The sequence below is a fragment of the Helianthus annuus genome, chromosome 1 (genome assembly GCF_002127325.2).
Source record: "Helianthus annuus cultivar XRQ/B chromosome 1, HanXRQr2.0-SUNRISE, whole genome shotgun sequence".
NCBI lineage: Eukaryota > Viridiplantae > Streptophyta > Magnoliopsida > Asterales > Asteraceae > Helianthus > Helianthus annuus.
The window spans coordinates 64,543,052-64,565,084 of NC_035433.2; the positions used below are offsets into that span (position 1 = coordinate 64,543,052).

The 22,033-nt window shown below is 38.9% G+C and overlaps 1 protein-coding gene across 1 annotated transcript; it reads left to right on the forward strand.

Annotated features, from left to right (window-relative positions):
- The first annotated feature begins 9,970 nt into the window (after positions 1–9,970).
- On the forward strand, positions 9,971–11,035 carry LOC110900552 (cyclin-dependent kinase F-4). Its single transcript, XM_022147458.1, has one exon. The coding sequence runs from the start codon at positions 9,971–9,973 to the stop codon at positions 11,033–11,035; it is 1,065 nt and encodes a 354-aa protein (XP_022003150.1).
- Positions 11,036–22,033: the final 10,998 nt, after the last annotated feature.

Here is a 22,033-nt window from a genome sequence, read left to right on the forward strand (position 1 = left end):
GGAACTTAATATTTGCTGGTAACACTCAGGATAATATTTAGACTTGAACTTAAGAATTTTGCCTTAATAGAAGCTTCAAGATAAATTACTTATATAAGTATAATGTGATAAATATTGGTATGCCATAAGAATGACGATTAGCAGGCAATAGCACTTAATTGCTATTACTTAGTCTAGAATAAAGATATGTTATGGAAATACAAATTTCCTTGATTCTGGATAAAAGCCCTAAATAAAAGAGGCACTTTTAAAATCTTGAAAAGATACTATTTATGGGAATTAGAAAATTTTCTCCGGCAAAACTGGGTATAGAGTAGCAGACTCTCCATCTTGTCCGGATATACTGAGATTACCTCTCCGGCGCGAACCGGATAAGACAGGGTATATAGTATGTCAAACAAGTGACAAGATTTCCCTAAATAATATCATGACCTGATATCTGACTTGTTTTTTGGAAATATGAATCTGTTAAATACATTGACCTTATAGAGGGTATGTATATTACAGCATGTGAAAAATATGATTATATAGATATGTATATCTATAAGGATTCCAAAAGCCAAATAGGAATAAAGCATAAGCATATGTGTCTAGATTTCTATATTAGGAATCTCTTTTTCGATATCAAACATTATTTTGTTTGATCATTTGTCTCATAGCTCGTGTGACAAAATAAACAATGGAAACCCTTTAAGTTGGGACCCATCAAAAGTATAAATTTACAATGCGTTACCATAAAACGCAAGTAAGAAGCATGCTAAGTTGTGCTAGTACACAAGAAAACACAAGAAACTTAAATTATACACAGATATCGAAGTATATCACACACAACTTTCAAGGAAAGACCTTTGGAAAATATAATTAGGCACGACAACAACAATACGAATCCTGACAGTGGGAGAACTACTGATCAAAAAGCAGCACTTTGCCACATGATCCTACAAACAATCTGAATATCGCTGAGGTACGTTGAAACAATATTTCACAACCATAGGTGCACAGTCTAATCAGAGTCATAATTATTAGTACCACAAAAGAAGTCATATACCTTTGCAAATCCCTTGTTTCATTTTCATTCATTCGACATTCCTTGGTAATGTCACTTAACAACGATTATCACACGAAATTCCAGATAAAGTTCTTATATTCCTTTCGTTGCAATTCTGACTTCTACCTATAATAAGTTGACCTTCGTATTTCTACTTCCCCTAATGGTCATCATACCATGAGAATTCTTTCATAGTAGCAAATATTGATCCATTTCATTTCTTGGTAAATCCACACGTTACGCATGCACTATTTGTTGCGTATGTGGTTCATTTGAGTTATAAAGACCATAGGAGGGCATCATTCCAATTTGATTATTTTATTAAAAGTTCAAATCTCACTTTGCTATACTTGATCTTTGCATTATAAACCGCGTTTTTACAAAGCAATGACTTTTTAATATCGATTCAATGAATTTCTTGAAAAACTCAATTTTCTTAGGTATACACGGTTTCTGTTATAATCATGTCCGAACTTCCTTATTAAAACTCGTTTTATTCAAACCCAGTTAACTTACTCGCAATACGTATCCAATTCAGAGTCCCATATGATATTTTTGGGCCATCATAATCCCAACAAAAACTTCGATTCTCTTGAAATATAACATGCTTTCTTAACCTTCGACATCATTAAATTATTTTCTTTGATCACGATCACCTTATGGTGACGTTTTCACAAAATATGAAGCTTGCGCTAATCTCGGATTTAATTATTTATTTATTTATATTGAATCCGCTTGAATTTATTCTATAAAAGCAATCTTAACATAAAATCATGTGCTAAGATAATGATACACAAATTTATTTCATATTTCAGTATATCCCTTAATAGTCCTTACAACATCAATCGAGTCTTTCATGAGATTTATTGCTTTATCATCATTAATCAATAAACATTATAAATATAAATTTTATTGATTATATGTGGAAACTTATACAAGTAATTACCTTATTTACAATATAGTATTCCTATACTTAAAATTCTTGTTAAACCATTAAGGTAAAGAATTTATATTTTTACGTATAAAATTATGTTTATACTCTCATTTAAGTTTATATTTAGTTATTTATTATTGATAATTAATAGTAATTTTTAGTAATAAAATATTAATAGTAATAGTGTTAGTATTATTTTAAAATACTAGGGTCATTGTCAGGGCAGGTATTAAATAGCCTAGCCTTAGTTAGGCATGGACTGGCCACCTATTCTTAAACAAGACAGCACTAACCAATATCCGCCATGATAATGACTAGTTAAATAAGTCATCATACTTATTTAGTAAATCTTAATTATATATAAAAATATTTTACTTTGTACTGTAAAGATAAGACATATTTTCATAAAATAAATATAAGAATTAGAGGGACAAATAAAACTATATAAATAATAGTCTATCACATGTTTTGTGGTAACTATGTACAGTAACGCTCTGGCAAGAAAATGACTATATAAGAATAATATGGTAGTCATCAACTATGTTGGGTTAGGGGAACATGGTAATATATAAGAATAGTCCCCGTTTTCACTTATTTACAACATTTGTAAATACATTCACAACGTTATATGATTTCAAAATGAAAATAAGTAATCACATTGAATCAACCCATTAAGTATTATCTATATTTACAAAATATTTCACAAATACTTTTATACAATAAATATTTTTACACCTTTATTTACCACTTTAATTTAACGTTATAAATAAAAGTGAATTCTTTTACAAAATAATAATACTAAAATATTTTGTAATGTAATAACTTCATTGCAGTGTTTTGTAATGTGTATTACATAATAAATATAAGTTATTTTACACAGTATAGTAAAATACTATAATATTTATTTAAAAGTAGTGACCATTTACATATAGTAAAAAAAAGGTGTAATAAATAATATATATTACATTTGCGTTACAAATATAATATAAATTGGTCATACCAAAACAACTTGTTCTTATTATATTTCGATCTATAGGACATAGTATGAAAAAAAAATGGTCACTAATAGTGTACTATCACATTGTTTCATAATTAAAACAACTTGGAACTTTAAAATGAAACACTAACTCTATTTTCTTTCCGTATATCCTTACAATTCACTCATGTCAGCACATTGATTTTCTCATATCATAATTTAATATTTGACAAATCATTTTCATGCCTTTATTTCAATTGGAACCTGTCAATTCTAAAAGTCTTACTCAGTTACCCATCAAAGTAAGCTTTCTTTTGACAAAGAATTTTTATTGATTCTAAAAAGTCCTTCACATTCATTCTAAATATCTATTAATCATATATCTTTTGGATTGAGCCTAGTCACCTTAGAAATTATATCATTTCATCTCATTCGTTTGTCATCAATTTCTTGAACTAATTCAGTTGAATCTTTGAATCCTACTTATGGTACAACTCGTATTCACAAAATTAGATATTTTGATTCTGTGACATCTATCTTAATATTGTTTTATTGACTAAAATATAACATAAGTCTAAAAGAAATATCATAAACCAAATCTCGAGGACGAGATTTTTATTAAGGTGGGGAGAATGTAACAACCCTCATCAAAACTATTATTTATTGTATTATTTCATCCAATAGGAAACCCTAATTGAGACACCCAAGTGATTCTGCACAAACCCTAAAAATTTAAGAACAATCAGAATTAGGATCAGGGCCCCTAAAACTCAGGGGGGGGGGTATTCCCTACTTAACGATTATCCTTATAAAACGTTGTCAAAATGAAATTTACGAAAATGTCGACTCAGCAAGCCTACACCCACACGTGGCCACCCTATAGTGGTTAGGTGTCCCTTACGGACAGTAAGCACGCATGTCAATTTTCGTGTATAAATAGCAGACATTGGGACTTGAATTCTGGCGATTGAACGACGATAAAATTCAAATCGTACGCAGAGATATCGTCCAAATATTCTAAAAAAACACACACACGAATCACTAATTAGTATAGCGGGGTGCTGCTACGATACAGGGTATTAACTCGATCGCTGCTACGATTCAATGTCCGATCGATTTAAACTATCCGACAGGATGTTTAAGCGCTATCCTTTGTCATTAGTCGTGATTCCAACAGGATGTTTGAGTACCACCCGAACTCGGGGAATACTTTGTCATTCGTTGTGAATCCGATGGATGTTTAAGTGATTGCACTTTGTCATTCGTTGTGAGGGTTTTAATCTCGTGAGTTATCGTAAATGCTGTATTAGTTATTTACCTAATTGTGTGCACTAGGTTACAAGGCTAAATCAATAGGCTAAGCTCTGCCTGTATAAATCTGCAATATATCAAGGCATATCTGTAGATTAAACTTTGCCTGTATGAATCTGCATGCTTATAATGTGAGTCATTCTCTTTTTATCAACTGTTTTACAAAACTCCAAATTATTTTCAAAGTTATAATTACAGGGATTAAGTCTTTGTAATCACCAAGTTACAGCCGGTATGTGGGGTTTTGTATACATTACTTGATAATCTTCACCATTGGGGCAGCCAATGGGTGATATGACCATAATCACAGACACCATTGGACAATTAGAGGGCCAATGGGTCGAGTGACAAAGTACCGTGGGTAGTTGGTTTGATATCAGAAACATTGTAATCGCTCTTAATACTGTAAATTATAACAAATGTGTCGTTTTCAGTAAACTGAATGATTCACTCAGTATTTTCCGCTGACAAAACCTTTTTAAAACGTGTTTCAGGTAATTACAGTAGATTGGAGGAAAAGATGGATACGACACTGTAAGGCATCAAGAAGTGGCTTATTTTATTAATTAAAATCAAATTAAGAAATATTGTTTTATGTAATAAAATTTATCTTTATTAAAGCTACCTTTGTAAAACATGGATTTATTCCATCTATTTAATAAATAAAAATCCGGTGTTTCTAAACTCTGATATTTTTCCTAACTCACGGTCCTGATTAAATTTCCGCTGCAATATTTTTCAAAATAATCACCGGTACCACTGGGCTGTTCGCAACTCCCGATTCCGTCCAGGATGGGTCGGGGGTCGTGACAGAAGGTACCATGTATCGTAGCAGCACCCCGCTATACTAATTAGTGATTCGTGTGTGTGTTTTTAGAGTATCTGGACTGTATTTTTTTTATTGTGTATTCCTTTGTTTATTTATATAAAAAAAAGTAAATTAATTGTGTGTATTTTGGGCTATTTCCACGTTTATTTATAAAAAACAATATTATTAAAAATAATACAAATATTATGAATTATAAGAATTAAAAATAATACAAATATTAGGTCCCGTATTGACCTCGTATAGGACTATAAGTGTGATATCGTATCGTATAGGTGTGGTTTAGGTCCCGTATTGACCTCGTATAAGCCTATAAGTGAGATATCGTGTCGTATAGGTGTAGTATATGTCACGTATTGACGTCGTATAAGCCTATAAGTGTGATATCGTATCGTATAACGTAGTATCGGTCACGTATTGACTTCGTATAAGCCTATAAGTGTGGTATCGTATCGTATAGCGTCGTATAGGTCACATATTGACCTCGTATAAGCTTATAAGTGTGATATCGTATCGTATAGGTGTAGTATAGGTCACGTATTGACCTCGTATAAGCCTATAAGTGTGATAACGTATCGTATAACGTAGCATAGGTCACGTATTGACCTCGTATAAGCCTATAAGTGTGATATCGTATCGTATAGCGTCGTATAGGTCACGTATTGACCTCGTATAAGGCTATAAATGTGATATAGTATCGTATAGGGGTAGTATAGGTCACGTAATGACCTCGTATAAGCCTATAAGTGTGATATCGTATCGTATAACGTAGTATAGGTCACGTATTGACCTCGTATAAGCCTATAAGTGTGATATCGTATCGTATAGCGTCGTATAGGTCACGTATTGACCTCGAATAAGTCTATAAGTATGATATCGTATCGTATAGCGGCGTATAGGTCACATATTGACATCGTATAAGCCTATAAGTGTGATATCGTTTCATATAACGTAGTATAGGTCACGTATTGACCTCGTATAAGCCTATAAGTGTGATATCGTATCATATAGGTGTGGTTTAGGTCATGTATTGACCTCGTATAAGCCTACAAGTGTGATATCGTATCGTATAGGTGTGGTTTAGGTCACGTATTAACCTCGTATAAGCCTATAAGTGTGATATCGTATCGTATAGGTGCGGTTTAGGTCCCGTCTAATCCTATATGCATATACAAGACCTATAGGAAACCTATACGAGACTTATACTACACTATACGATACGATACGATACGATACTATACTATACAATAACACTCGTATAGGCCTCGATACGAGACTTATATACTATACACTATACGAAACGATATGATGCAATACGATACGATACGATACGACACGATACGATACGATGCAATACGATAAGATAATTTAATTTAATCGATAACAATATAATATATTTGTATTATTTACGAATAATATTGTTTTTTATAAACAATTTGCTTTTTTTATAAATAAACAAAGGAATACGATAATGTAATTTAAACGATAACAAAACAATATATTTGTATTATTTACCAATAATATTGTTTTTTTATAAATAATTTTCTTTTTTAATTTTTATAATTCATAATATTTATATTATTTTTAATTTTATAATTTATATTTGTATTATTTACCAATAATATTGTTTTTATAAATAATTTTACTTTTTTATTTATAAATAAACCAAGGAATACAAAATAAAAAAATAAAAAAATGGAGCTTTATATAAGCTGCGTATAGATCCCTACGCAGCGTATGAGACAAAAATGACACAACTACCCTTGTATTTGGCTTCGTATAGCCTCAACACAAGGGTATAAAAAACATTTTTCAAACCTTTATATACGCTACGTATAGGTCTATACGCAACGTATATAAAGGGTAGTTTTTATTTTTAACCCCAAACATGTGGTTAAATTATCTTTTTAACCCTTATAGTTTAAATACTCTGCGTATAGACCTCTAAGGAGCGTATATAAAGGTCTAAAAATGTCTTTTATACTCTTGTGTTGAGGCTATACGAAGTCAAATACAAGGGTAGTTGTGTCATTTTTGTCTCATACGCTGCGTAGGGATCTATACGCAGCGTATACAAAGCTCCATTTTTGTATTTTTTTACTGTGTATTCCTTTGTTTATTTATAAAAAAAAGTAAATTAATTGTGTGTATTTTGGGCTATTTCCATGTTTATTTATAAAAAAACAATATTATTAAAAATAATACAAATATTATGAATTATAAGAATTAAAAATAATACAAATATTAGGTCCCGTATTGACGTCGTATAAGCCTATAAGTGTGATATCGTATCGTATAACGTAGTATAGGTCACGTATTGACTTCGTATAAGCCTATAAGTGTGATATCGTATCATATAGCGTCGTGTAGGTCACGTATTGACCTCGTATAAGCCTATAAGTGTGATATCGTATCATATAAAGTATAGGTGTGGTTTAGGTCCCGTATTGACCTCGTATAAGCCTATAAGTGAGATATCGTGTCGTATAGGTGTAGTATAGGTCACGTATTGACGTCATATAAGCCTATAATTGTGATATCGTATCGTATAACATAGTATAGGTCACGTATTGACTTCGTATATGCCTATAAGTGTGATATTGTATCGTACAGCGTCGTATAGGTCACGTATTGACCTCGTATAAGCCTATAAGTGTGATATCGTATCGTATAGGTGTAGTATAGGTCACGTATTGACCTCGTATAAGCCTATAAGTGAGATATCGTGTCGTATAGGTGTAGTATAGGTCACGTATTGACGTCGTATAAGCCTATAAGTGTGATATCGTATCGTATAACGTAGTATAGGTCACGTATTGACTTCGTATAAGCCTATAAGTGTGATATCGTATCGTATAGCGTCGTATAGGTCACGTATTGACCTCGTATAAGCCTATAAGTGTGATATCGTATCATATAACGTATAGGTGTGGTTTAGGTCCCGTATTGACCTCGTATAAGCCTATAAGTGAGATATCGTGTTGTATAGGTGTAGTATAGGTCACGTATTGACTTCGTATAAGCCTATAAGTGTGATATCGTATCGTACTGCATCGTATAGGTAACGTATTGACCTCGTATAAGCCTATAAGTGTGATTTCGTATCGTATAGGTATAGTATAGGTCACGTATTGACCTTGTATAAGCCTATAAGTGAGATATCGTGTCGTATAGGTGTAGTATAGGTCAAGTATTGGCGTCGTATAAGCCTATAAGTGTGATATCGTATCGTATAACGTAGTATAGGTCACGTATTGACTTCGTATAAGCCTATAAGTGTGATATCGTATCGTATAGCGGCGTATAGGTCACGTATTGACCTCGTATAAGCCTATGAGTGTGATATCGTATCATATAACGTAGTATAGGTCACGTATTTGACCTCGTATAAGCCTATAAGTGTGATATCGTATCGTAAGGTGTGGTTTAGGTCACGTATTGACCTCGTATAAGCCTATAAGTGTAATATCGTATCGTATCGTATAGGTGTGGTTTAGGTCACGTATTATCCTCGTATAAGCCTATAAGTGTGATATTGTATCGTATAGGTGTGGTTTAGGTCCCGTATAATCTTATATGCATATACAAGACCTATAGGAAACCTATACGAGACTTATACTACACTATACGATACGATACTATACTATACAATAACACCCTTAGAGGCCTCTATACGAGACTTATATTATACACTATACGATACGATACGATACGATGCAATACGATATGATACGGTACGATGCAATACGATACGATAATTTAATTTAAACGATAACAATATAATATATTTGTATTATTTACCAATAATATTGTTTTTTTATAAATAATTTTCTTTTTTATAAATAAACAAAGGACTACGATAATTTAATTTAAACGATAACAAAACAATATATTTGTATTATTTACCAATAATATTTTTTTAATAAATAATTTTCTTTTTTAATTTTTATAATTCATAACATTTGTATTATTTTTAATTTTTATAATTTATATTTGTATTATTTACCAATAATATTGTTTTTTTATAAATAATTTTCTTTTTTAATTTTTATAATTCATAATATTTGTATTCTTTTTAATTTTTATAATTTATATTTGTATTATTTATCATTAATATTGTTTTTTATAAATAATTTTCTTTTTTTTATAAATAAACAAAGGAATACACAAAAAAAAAAAAAATACAAAAATGAAGCTTTATATACGCTGCATATAGATCCCTATGCAGCGTATGAGACAAAAATGACACAACTACCCTTGTATTTGGCTTCGTATAGCCTCAACACAAGGGTATAAAAGACATTTTCAGACCTTTATATACGCTGCTTAGAGGTTAATACGTAGCGTATTTAAACTTTGTGAAAAAACGATCCCTCAAACCTACCAAAATGACCCAAAAAAATCTAATGGTTTATATACGCTGCGTATAGACCTATACGCAGCGTATATGACTCTTGTTTTCTGTGCAATGATTGGTTATAAGGCACTGAGATCCATGGTTTATCTACGCAGCGTATTTGTCAATACGCAGCGTAGAGGGTTAACCCTATACGCTGCGTATTGACCAATACGCTGCGTAGATAAACCCTAATTTTGCTAGGGTTTGGTGTGCCAATAGGCACACCCTTGAAAAATATGTACTGAAAAATAAATCTGAATTTTTAAATATAAATTTTCTCCCATTATTTAAAAAGACTGGGATAATGATAATAATTGCAAATCCTCATAAGAATATCCGAAAGAGTGGTATAAATAAGATACTATACAAACCCTAATACACTACTCGCTTTCAATTCAAAACCAAAACCATCATACGTTTTCTTCGATCTGGTGAGTGCTACTTGTTTACTTTGTTAAGAAATAAGGAGTTACGCAATGGAGAAGTATACAAAAATAATGGAAATTGGACGTGGGTCGTATGGTGTTGTGTGGAAGGCGATGAACAAGCAAACCGGTGAAGTGGTTGCCATCAAGAAACTCAACAATGAGTACAAGACGAACGAAGACAGCATGAACCTGCGAGAAGTTAAATCACTCATCAAGATTGTGAATCATCCGAATATCGTAAAGCTCAAGGAAATAATAAGAGAAAACAACACGCTGTTCTTGATATTCGAATACATGGAATGCGATCTCTACCAACTTATGGTTGAACGAACAAAGCCTTTTACAGAATCCGAGATTAGAAACATGTGCTTCCAAATCCTTCAAGGTCTTGCATACATGCACCACAAGGGTTACATGCATCGTGATCTCAAACCGGAGAACATTCTTGTTTCCAAGAATATACTAAAGATTGGTGATCTTGGTTCTGCCCGAGAGACAAATGGTGAACAGCCATACACCCATTATAATGTTACAACGTTATGCTATCGCGCCCCAGAGGTTTTTCTACGATCTCCGTGTTACAACTCTTCGGTTGATATGTGGGCATTTGGTGCAATCATGGCTGAGTTATACACCATCCAAGCAGTTTTTGATGGTTCTTCTGATGCGGATGTAATGCAAAAGATATGCGGCGTGTTAGGCACCCCAACAGAAAGTACATGGCTCTCGGGATTGGATCTTGCAAGAAATGTGTTATATCGGTTTCCAGATTTTCCTGGCATGCGGTTTTCTGAGTTGTTGCCGACCGCAAGCTCTGATGCGGTTAATTTGGTTGCTTCACTTCTTTCATGGTGTCCAAGTGATAGGCCGACAGCCATGGAAGCGCTTCAGCATCCTTTCTTCCATGGCTGTTATTGTGTGCCGCCAACAATCCGCCTTGAAGACACCTTCCTTAATTCGGTGCCGCTAGTGTTCAAAATGGCTAAGCAACGGGAGTTGTTGAAAGAGAAAAGAAGCTTGACTAGTTGTGGGAGTGGACTGGAAAAACTGGATTCAAATGAAGATCAGATTCTTATGCTGCAATTAATAAATTTCTTTGACTTTATGGAGTAAGAAGAATTACTATGAACTCATAGAAATTGAATGTCAACGTTGTTTAAGGTTTTAATTAGTTTGTAAACTTGTACTTGAATTTGTTTTGGTATTATGTGGATCACAAATTGACGTCAGATTTTCTTGATGTGTGATTCTTTTATTGGGTCTATTGATATTCACAGAAGAATATAAAATACATATGATTGCATAATAAACAAGTTATAATATAAAAGGTTGCATTTAAATGTGTTTAATTTAACAAGTGTTTTGCGTTCAGTTTGTACGGAAGTATAAACTATCTCCATAATCCAAAGTCACAATTCGAGTTACGTGAAGTTATTGATTTTTGTGTCACAAATTACAAAAATAACATAATTTCATTCCACAAATATAATATTTTGCTTGTTATGAACCGTTATATAAATATTTTTTGAGACTTGTAATGATAGTTGATTTGATTTTAAAACTCTAATATTACAGAATTTATATCATATTTTAAAACCAACCAGCAATAACTAAGCTACACGCATCCCTAACCCACAAACCCATCCCCCTCTCGCCAAATAACGTTGGCGTTTTTACACAAACCTTCGACGTCCCCGCTCTCATTCTCTACTTTCGCCGTTATAGCCGTCTGTAGCCACAAACTTTTAACCTCGAGTCCATAGCCTCTCACTACCACGAGTGTGCCATGTCATAGTTCGAAAGTATGAAATACCTCCCCCATCCAAAGTACAAAGTTACGATTGGAGTCTCATTTCTCAAGAAGCCATTGAAGCATGACTTGTGTCGGTGTTAACAAAAGATTGATGTACTTTAGGCCCACCAATATTTTTTTGCATGTCAAGTTATTTGTGACAACTCGAACTTTAGGCTTGCTTGATGTAACGTTTGTGCACGATATGTGATTTTATAAACCCGAATGATTAATTGATTTCATGATATATGTTATGTTATATGCATTATGTGTGTATGTATGTCGTATGTATGTGAACCGGCCACACAAAGCCCTTGGGGCCACTCCTTGTTCTCGGGTCCATTAGACAACCGAGTGGGCTCGGCCCACTCCCCATTCGCAACACAAAACCGGAACAAGGGGCTTGTTTCACCACTTTTGCAAATCACAAACACACACACACAAACCCTAGAAGCTTTGCTCTCTCTCGGCTTGCTTGGAACCCGACGGCACACACACACACACTTTGAAGCTTGTGAAACGAATCGATCCTCTACCTTCATCCGGTTAGTGATGATGTTATGTTTTTGGATTATTTGTGATATTATGTGATTGCTATCATTCTGTTAGGTGATGTAACTAAGGTGTATGCTTGTAATATTGATTGGTTGTTGATGTTGGATGCGGGTACTTATAATAGTGATGTTTGTTAATCGGATAACATGTACGGTTACGTTTTATGCTCGACTTATTGTTTGATTCGAACCGGTTAGGTGCATGGTTATAGGCTGTCATGAAATTGATTAATCAAAACGTTTCTGCATGATTCGGTTTAGGCTGTTTGATGATCCGATTGATTGTTATCTAGGCTGTTTTGTTTAAGCATATGAACATGTTTGAAGATTGCTATGAAACTGCTATTTTCGGTGTTTGATCTGTTTCCGAAACTGTTGAATATGTTTGCTGAAATCACGGAGTTTAATTGACTAGAATTATGGAAATCAGTTACACAGCCGGTTGCGACTCAGATTGCGAGTCGAAACCCCCGTCTCGACTCGAAACCACAAACAGCACCAGCCGAAACCACGGTTGCGAGTCCCGTTGCGACTCGTAACCAGACCATGATGAACCGAGATCTCCATTGCGACTCGCAACCAGCTGTTGCGACTCGTAATCTCCGGTTGCGACTCGAGATCTCCGTTGCGACTCGAGACCACCGTTGCACGCACACTGTTGGGCCTTCACTGTCATGGGCCCAATCTATTGAGCCCAACGATTTGAATTGTGGACTGTTTGCTATTGGACCGATATACGTTTACTATTTGGGCCGATTGAGAATCTGGACTGTTTTGTTATTGGGCTGCTTATGCTATTGGGCCGGGTATTGTTGGACTTAGACAATTGGATCCTCACATGCTATGTCTTATCTGCTTACGTGCGTACATGTTTGCCATGACTATACGTGATTGCTATATACGTACTATATACGAACCTGACTCGTATAATAACCATGATAGGACGTGAGTGACCATTTACTTGCTACTTATATTCCTTGTGTATCTGCCGAGCAAACCAAGGTGAGTTCACACAGCCAAGGCATGGGATTCCCGGGTTGGGAATTGGGTTGGATATGTTGGATATGGAATGATTACTCGTACTTACGCATATACCAGACTATAGACCATCGTCCTCAGGTTAGTCAGGACACGTTACGTAAAGCCTACGTAACCCAGTATATTTGCCATATGTCTCCCGGGTCGGGAGGACACGTTACGTAAAGCCTACGTAACCCAATACCATCTACTGGCTTCCAGGTCGGAAGGCCACGCTGCGTAAAGCCTACGTAGCCCCCACGCGTACCACTGTCCTCGGGGAAGGGCACGTCACGTAAAGCCTACGTGACCCTGTACGTTTTCCTGTTCTCGGTAAAGAAGAACACATGGTCGGAAGTTAGTCTAGTAAGTACCGTTAATGAGAAGCCCTCATTAACCCGGATGAACATGGGAAGCCCCCACCTTTAGTACACACTAGTATGGGAAGCCCCCACTAGCTACACTTATGCATGTTATGAACTTACTTTCTGTGAACTCGCTCAACTAGTTTGTTGATTATTTGCTGCATGCCTTGCAGGACCTTAGGTATACTTGGGAGCTTGCACAGGGAAGGAGCAGGTCGTTGTGGGCAGATGGATCGTTAATGATGTCGAACTCATAACTCGTTTTGAATTTACTTTACTATGCTTCCGCTACTTAAAACAGTATTTGGTTTTGAAACATCAATCATGTCATGGTGACTTACGTTAATTACTTTTATTATTATTAAATGCTATGTTTGATATGATTGATGGCTTGATCCTGGTCAGTCGCGCTCCCAAGCGGTGGTATTCCGCGGGTGGATTTTGGGGGTGTGACAGATTGGTATCAGAGCCATTGGTTATAGAGAACTTGGTTTTAATATGGGTAAACGTTTTTATTAAAACCGGACTATAACCAGAACAGTGCTCTCAATGATCCACAACGACGCTTCGCTCCACGTGCAAGACTCGACATCCTAGGTAATAAGGTTTATGTTTATTGCCTGTATGCTAGAATTGTTTAGAACTTTGCTCGCATTACGCTTAGATACACATGCTTTGATTTCATGAGAACACCTATATGCCTACGCTTTTCTGTCATCGCCCTACTCGCGAACCATTCTTATGTATGCTACTTGTTACTATGAAGATCATGTCTGGACGAATCAACATGACACAAGCCCAGCTAGAGGCTCTTGTTCAAGCTCAAGTTGCTGCGGCAGTTGCAGCAGCTCAAGCAGGTAGTATATCCTGCAGTATAGGCACACACTAGGATCTTTAGATCCTACATTAACGCTCGTATTTAACTCTCGTCCTATTCGTACACATTAGGTCAACACGCGCAGCAGCCTGTCTGCACGTTCAAGAACTTCATGGAATGTCGTCCTAGCTCGTTTAGTGGCACAGAGGGAGCAGTTGGACTCCTCCACTGGTTTGAAAAGCTCGAGTCGGTTTTCGAAATGTGCGAATGCCCTGAGGCTCGCAGGGTGAAGTTCGCCACTGGCACACTTGAAGGGATTGCGCTCACTTGGTGGAACGCACAAGTGCAGATCTTAGGGTTGGCAGCTGCTAACGCCACCCCATGGAACGACTTTAAGGAACTCATCAAGCGTGAGTATTGCACGCGGGAAGACATACACAAGCTGGAAGATGAGCTTTATAACTTGAAAATGGTTGGATCGGAAATCGAAGCGTATACCAAACGGTCCAATGAGCTGGCCGTTCTGTGTCCAACTATGGTGGACCCTCCATACAAGCGCATTGAGTTGTACCTCAAGGGATTGGCGCCAGAAATTCAGAGCCACGTGACGTCGGCTAACCTCGAAAACATACAGGAAATTCAACGTCTCGCTCACCGTATCACCGATCAGGCAGTTGATCAGAATAAACTGCCCAAGCGTGTTAACGCTACTGCTAACGTCACCACCTCAGTTACTCCTGCTACATCTGGTGACAGTAAAAGAAAATGGGATGGAGATTCTAGTAAAGGTTCAGCGACCGTTCAGCCACAAGCTCAGCAACAGAAAATCGACCACTATCAGAGTCCCAGTCAGCAATCCTCTGGTGGTCACAGACAGAGGAGATATCAGGGTAGTCAACCCAGGTGCCACAACTGCAACAGGCATCACCACGGCCCATGTAACAAGGGTCGCTGTCAAAGGTGTCTTAAGATGGGGCACGAGGCCAAAGACTGCAGGAGCCCTCGTCCTGCGAATCAGAATCAGCAGCCTCAGCAACCAGCTCCACAAAACCAGCAGCAGCAGCAGCAGCCACAGCGTGGGAACCGAGGATGTTTCCAGTGTGGGGCTGAAGGTCACTTCAAACGCGATTGCCCTCAGTTGAACCAGAATCGCAACAACAATAACCAGGGCAATGGGAATAACAACGGCGGGAACAACAACAATAACGGCAATGAAGCTCGTGGTCGTGCATTCGTGCTAGGTCGAGGCGACGCAGTGAACGATCCCAACGTTGTTATGGGTAAGTTTCTCCTCGACAATATTTACGTTACTGTTTTATTTGATTCGGGTGCGGATACAAGCTATATGTCTGTGAAAATGTGTCAACTGCTAAAACGTGCACCAACACTTTTACCCACCAAACATGTAGTCGAGTTAGCTAACGGTAAAAGTCTAGAAGCCACGCACGTAGTTCAAGGTTGTAATCTTATCTTAGCTGGTCAAGCCTTCTCTATTGATCTCATTCCCATAGTTTTGGGTAGCTTCGACGTCGTGATTGGGATGGATTGGTTGTCCCAACACCAGGCAGAAATCTTATGCAGCGAAAAGGTTATTCGCATTCCTCGTTCGGGTCAGGAACCTCTAGAAGTTCAAGGCGACAAGAGTGGTGCTGTGGTTGGCGTCATCTCTTTCTTGAAGGCTCAGAAGTGCTTACGAAAAGGTCACGCAGCCATTCTGGCTCTCGTTACAGACGCATCAGCAAAGGAAAAGAAATTGGAGGATATTCCAATTGTACGCGATTACCCTCAGGTGTTTCCTGAAGACTTACCTGGCTTACCGCCTCATCGTCAGGTCGAATTTCAGATCGAGCTCGCTCCAGGAGCAGCACCCATAGCTCGCGCACCATATCGTCTGGCTCCATCAGAATTGGAGGAATTGTCAAAGCAACTGCAGGAACTCTTGGAAAAGGGTTTCATACGACCAAGCTCTTCGCCTTGGGGAGCTCCAGTGCTTTTCGTGAAGAAGAAAGACGGTACGTTCAGGATGTGCATCGACTACCGTGAACTCAACAAGGTGACGGTGAAGAACCGTTATCCTCTTCCACGCATAGACGACTTATTCGACCAATTGCAAGGGTCGTGTTACTACTCGAAGATAGACTTGAGGTCTGGGTACCATCAGTTGAGAGTCCGGGATGAGGACGTCTCCAAGACAGCCTTCAGAACTCGTTACGGTCACTACGAGTTTCTCGTCATGCCATTCGGGTTAACGAACGCGCCTGCGGTATTTATGGATCTTATGAACAGGGTGTGCAAACCCTATCTCGACAAGTTCGTCATTGTGTTCATCGACGACATCCTGATTTACTCCAAGAGTCAGGAGGAGCACGAGCAGCATCTTCGCCTTATTTTGGAACTCCTTCGGAAGGAACAGTTGTACGCCAAGCTTTCTAAATGCGACTTCTGGCTTCGTGAAGTCCACTTCTTAGGCCACGTGGTAAACAAGGATGGGATCCATGTCGATCCATCCAAGGTAGATTCGATCAGGAACTGGCCTGCACCGCGTACGCCAACGGAAATACGCCAATTCTTGGGTCTGGCAGGTTACTACAGACGGTTTATTAGAGACTTCTCGAAGATTGCTCAGCCGCTTACGCTACTGACACAGAAGGGTGTTACCTATCGCTGGGGAGAGCCCCAGGAGACTGCTTTTCAGCACCTAAAGGATAGACTTTGCAGTGCACCTATCCTCTCATTGCCAGAGGGCACAGATGACTTCGTGGTTTATTGTGATGCATCCATTCGGGGACTTGGATGTGTGTTAATGCAGCGCGACAAGGTTATCGCTTACGCCTCTCGTCAACTCAAGATTCATGAACGCAACTACACGACGCACGATTTAGAGCTGGGAGCTGTTGTTTTCGCGCTTAAGATATGGCGACACTACCTGTACGGTACCAGGTGCACGATTTACACCGATCACAGGAGTCTCGAGCATATCCTTAAGCAGAAGGATTTGAACATGCGTCAACGGCGATGGGTCGAATTACTAAACGATTATGAATGCGCTATCAAGTATCATCCAGGCAAAGCCAATGTGGTGGCTGATGCCCTTAGTCGAAAGGACACTTTACCGAAGCGCGTGCGAGCACTACAGCTTACGATTCAGTCTAGCCTTCCTGCTCAGGTACGAGCTGCTCAGATAGAAGCACTGAAGCCCGAAAACGTCAAGGCTGAAGCCTTACGCGGCTCACGGCAGCAAATGGAACAGAAGGCAGACGGCGCCTACTATGTAACGGGCCGGATTTGGGTCCCACTCTATGGCGGTCTACGCGAACTTGTGATGGATGAAGCACACAAGTCTCGCTATTCGGTACATCCAGGGTCGGATAAAATGTACCACGATATCAGCACTACCTATTGGTGGCCTAGTATGAAGGCCCACATTGCTACGTACGTTGGAAAGTGCTTGACCTGTGCGAGAGTCAAGGTCGAATATCAGAAACCAGCTGGCCTACTTCAGCAGCCTAAGATACCTCAGTGGAAATGGGAAGAAATTTCCATGGATTTCGTTACAGGCCTACCTAGATCCCAGCGTGGGAACGATACGATATGGGTCATAGTTGATCGACTCACTAAGTCTGCACACTTCCTGCCGATTAAGGAAACGGACAAGTTCTCCACACTTGCAGACGTCTATCTTAAAGAAGTTGTCTCGAGGCACGGGGTGCCCACGTCCATCATTTCGGATCGCGACGCACGATTCACGTCAGAACTTTGGCAAGCAATGCATAAATCCTTTGGCTCACGACTAGACATGAGCACAGCATACCACCCTCAGACGGATGGACAGTCTGAGCGTACGATTCAAACTCTTGAAGACATGCTTCGGGCATGCGTCATCGATTTCGGCAACGGCTGGGAAAAGCACCTCCCTTTGGTGGAGTTTTCTTACAATAACAGTTATCACACCAGCATTCAAGCCGCTCCATTCGAGGCATTGTACGGGCGTAAATGCCGGTCACCTCTCTGTTGGGCAGAGGTGGGAGATAGTCAGATTACGGGTCCAGAGATTGTAGTGGACGCCACAGAAAAGATTGCACAGATACGACAACGCATGGCGGCAGCACGAGACCGTCAGAAAGCCTACGCAGATAAGCGTAGAAAGCCATTGGAATTTGAGGTCGGGGACCGGGTTTTATTGAAAGTCTCACCCTGGAAGGGTGTAGTTCGTTTTGGCAAACGGGGTAAACTGAATCCGCGATACGTCGGACCATTCGAAATCATAGAAAAGATTGGCAAGGTAGCCTACAAGTTGAAATTACCAGCTGAACTCGGGGCAGTTCACAATGTCTTTCATGTATCGAACTTAAAGAAGTGCCTATCAGATGAAAATCTTATCATTCCTTTTAAGGAACTCACTATCGACGAGCGGTTACAGTTCGTCGAGGAACCAGTTGAAATCACGGACCGGGATGTGAAGGTCCTCAAACACAAGAGAATCCCTCTTGTCCGAGTTCGTTGGAACTCCAAACGTGGCCCAGAGTACACCTGGGAACGCGAAAACAGGATGACAGAAAAGTACCCCCAGTTATTCGGGAACCAGGCAACCACTACTGAGGCTGAAGCTACTACTTCGGAATTTCGGGACGAAATTCCAGATCAACGGGGGGAGGATGTGACACCCCAGGAAAATCAGTGAACAGTACAGTTTACCTAGCTTCCTCAGTGAGTGCATACCAAATTTCGGGACGAAATTTCCAATTAGTTGGGGATAATGTGACAACTCGAACTTTAGGCTTGCTTGATGTAACGTTTGTGCACGATATGTGATTTTATAAACCCGAATGATTAATTGATTTCATGATATATGTTATGTTATATGCATTATGTGTGTATGTATGTCGTATGTATGTGAACCGGCCACACAAAGCCCTTGGGGCCACTCCTTGTTCTCGGGTCCATTAGACAACCGAGTGGGCTCGGCCCACTCCCCATTCGCAACACAAAACCGGAACAAGGGGCTTGTTTCACCACTTTTGCAAATCACAAACACACACACACAAACCCTAGAAGCTTTGCTCTCTCTCGGCTTGCTTGGAACCCGACGGCACACACACACACACTTTGAAGCTTGTGAAACGAATCGATCCTCTACCTTCATCCGGTTAGTGATGATGTTATGTTTTTGGATTATTTGTGATATTATGTGATTGCTATCATTCTGTTAGGTGATGTAACTAAGGTGTATGCTTGTAATATTGATTGGTTGTTGATGTTGGATGCGGGTACTTATAATAGTGATGTTTGTTAATCGGATAACATGTACGGTTACGTTTTATGCTCGACTTATTGTTTGATTCGAACCGGTTAGGTGCATGGTTATAGGCTGTCATGAAATTGATTAATCAAAACGTTTCTGCATGATTCGGTTTAGGCTGTTTGATGATCCGATTGATTGTTATCTAGGCTGTTTTGTTTAAGCATATGAACATGTTTGAAGATTGCTATGAAACTGCTATTTTCGGTGTTTGATCTGTTTCCGAAACTGTTGAATATGTTTGCTGAAATCACGGAGTTTAATTGACTAGAATTATGGAAATCAGTTACACAGCCGGTTGCGACTCAGATTGCGAGTCGAAACCCCCGTCTCGACTCGAAACCACAAACAGCACCAGCCGAAACCACGGTTGCGAGTCCCGTTGCGACTCGTAACCAGACCATGATGAACCGAGATCTCCATTGCGACTCGCAACCAGCTGTTGCGACTCGTAATCTCCGGTTGCGACTCGAGATCTCCGTTGCGACTCGAGACCACCGTTGCACGCACACTGTTGGGCCTTCACTGTCATGGGCCCAATCTATTGAGCCCAACGATTTGAATTGTGGACTGTTTGCTATTGGACCGATATACGTTTACTATTTGGGCCGATTGAGAATCTGGACTGTTTTGTTATTGGGCTGCTTATGCTATTGGGCCGGGTATTGTTGGACTTAGACAATTGGATCCTCACATGCTATGTCTTATCTGCTTACGTGCGTACATGTTTGCCATGACTATACGTGATTGCTATATACGTACTATATACGAACCTGACTCGTATAATAACCATGATAGGACGTGAGTGACCATTTACTTGCTACTTATATTCCTTGTGTATCTGCCGAGCAAACCAAGGTGAGTTCACACAGCCAAGGCATGGGATTCCCGGGTTGGGAATTGGGTTGGATATGTTGGATATGGAATGATTACTCGTACTTACGCATATACCAGACTATAGACCATCGTCCTCAGGTTAGTCAGGACACGTTACGTAAAGCCTACGTAACCCAGTATATTTGCCATATGTCTCCCGGGTCGGGAGGACACGTTACGTAAAGCCTACGTAACCCAATACCATCTACTGGCTTCCAGGTCGGAAGGCCACGCTGCGTAAAGCCTACGTAGCCCCCACGCGTACCACTGTCCTCGGGGAAGGGCACGTCACGTAAAGCCTACGTGACCCTGTACGTTTTCCTGTTCTCGGTAAAGAAGAACACATGGTCGGAAGTTAGTCTAGTAAGTACCGTTAATGAGAAGCCCTCATTAACCCGGATGAACATGGGAAGCCCCCACCTTTAGTACACACTAGTATGGGAAGCCCCCACTAGCTACACTTATGCATGTTATGAACTTACTTTCTGTGAACTCGCTCAACTAGTTTGTTGATTATTTGCTGCATGCCTTGCAGGACCTTAGGTATACTTGGGAGCTTGCACAGGGAAGGAGCAGGTCGTTGTGGGCAGATGGATCGTTAATGATGTCGAACTCATAACTCGTTTTGAATTTACTTTACTATGCTTCCGCTACTTAAAACAGTATTTGGTTTTGAAACATCAATCATGTCATGGTGACTTACGTTAATTACTTTTATTATTATTAAATGCTATGTTTGATATGATTGATGGCTTGATCCTGGTCAGTCGCGCTCCCAAGCGGTGGTATTCCGCGGGTGGATTTTGGGGGTGTGACATTATTAATAATACAAACAAATACACATTTATAAATAAAATAGTTATGGGATTTGATTTTAAGCATGTCATTTAGAAAGTCCCTAAAATATTTATAGATAGTTATGGAACTGATTTTTTAACATGTGACTCAAAATCTCTAAAATGAAAGTGTATTAAATAGAGTTGTCAGATTTATTTTTTAAAGAATATGTGTTCTCGTTTAACGAGGGTCCCAATAACGTGTCACATCACGCATTAACGACCGGAACACCACGTCCGTACAGCGGGTTGCGTTAGTGGGTGATCCCGTTAATGTGTTGGCAGAGGTGAACGAGAGAGGTGTTGGGGGCGCGCAACACAAGGCGAAAATGACCGTTCGCAAGGCCGGCCCAAGCCCAAGTATTTTGAGGCTTTGGCTTTGGGCCTCCAAATCTTTAGGGCCTCCAGATTTTAAAATATATATATATATATATATATATATATATAGCATATATGGGCTGGGCTGCAAATTAGCGATATTTGCACGCTGCAGATGGAGTAAATGAGTTGGCCTTAGGTTTTTTTTCATTACGGATGCAGTTTACGAACTACAAG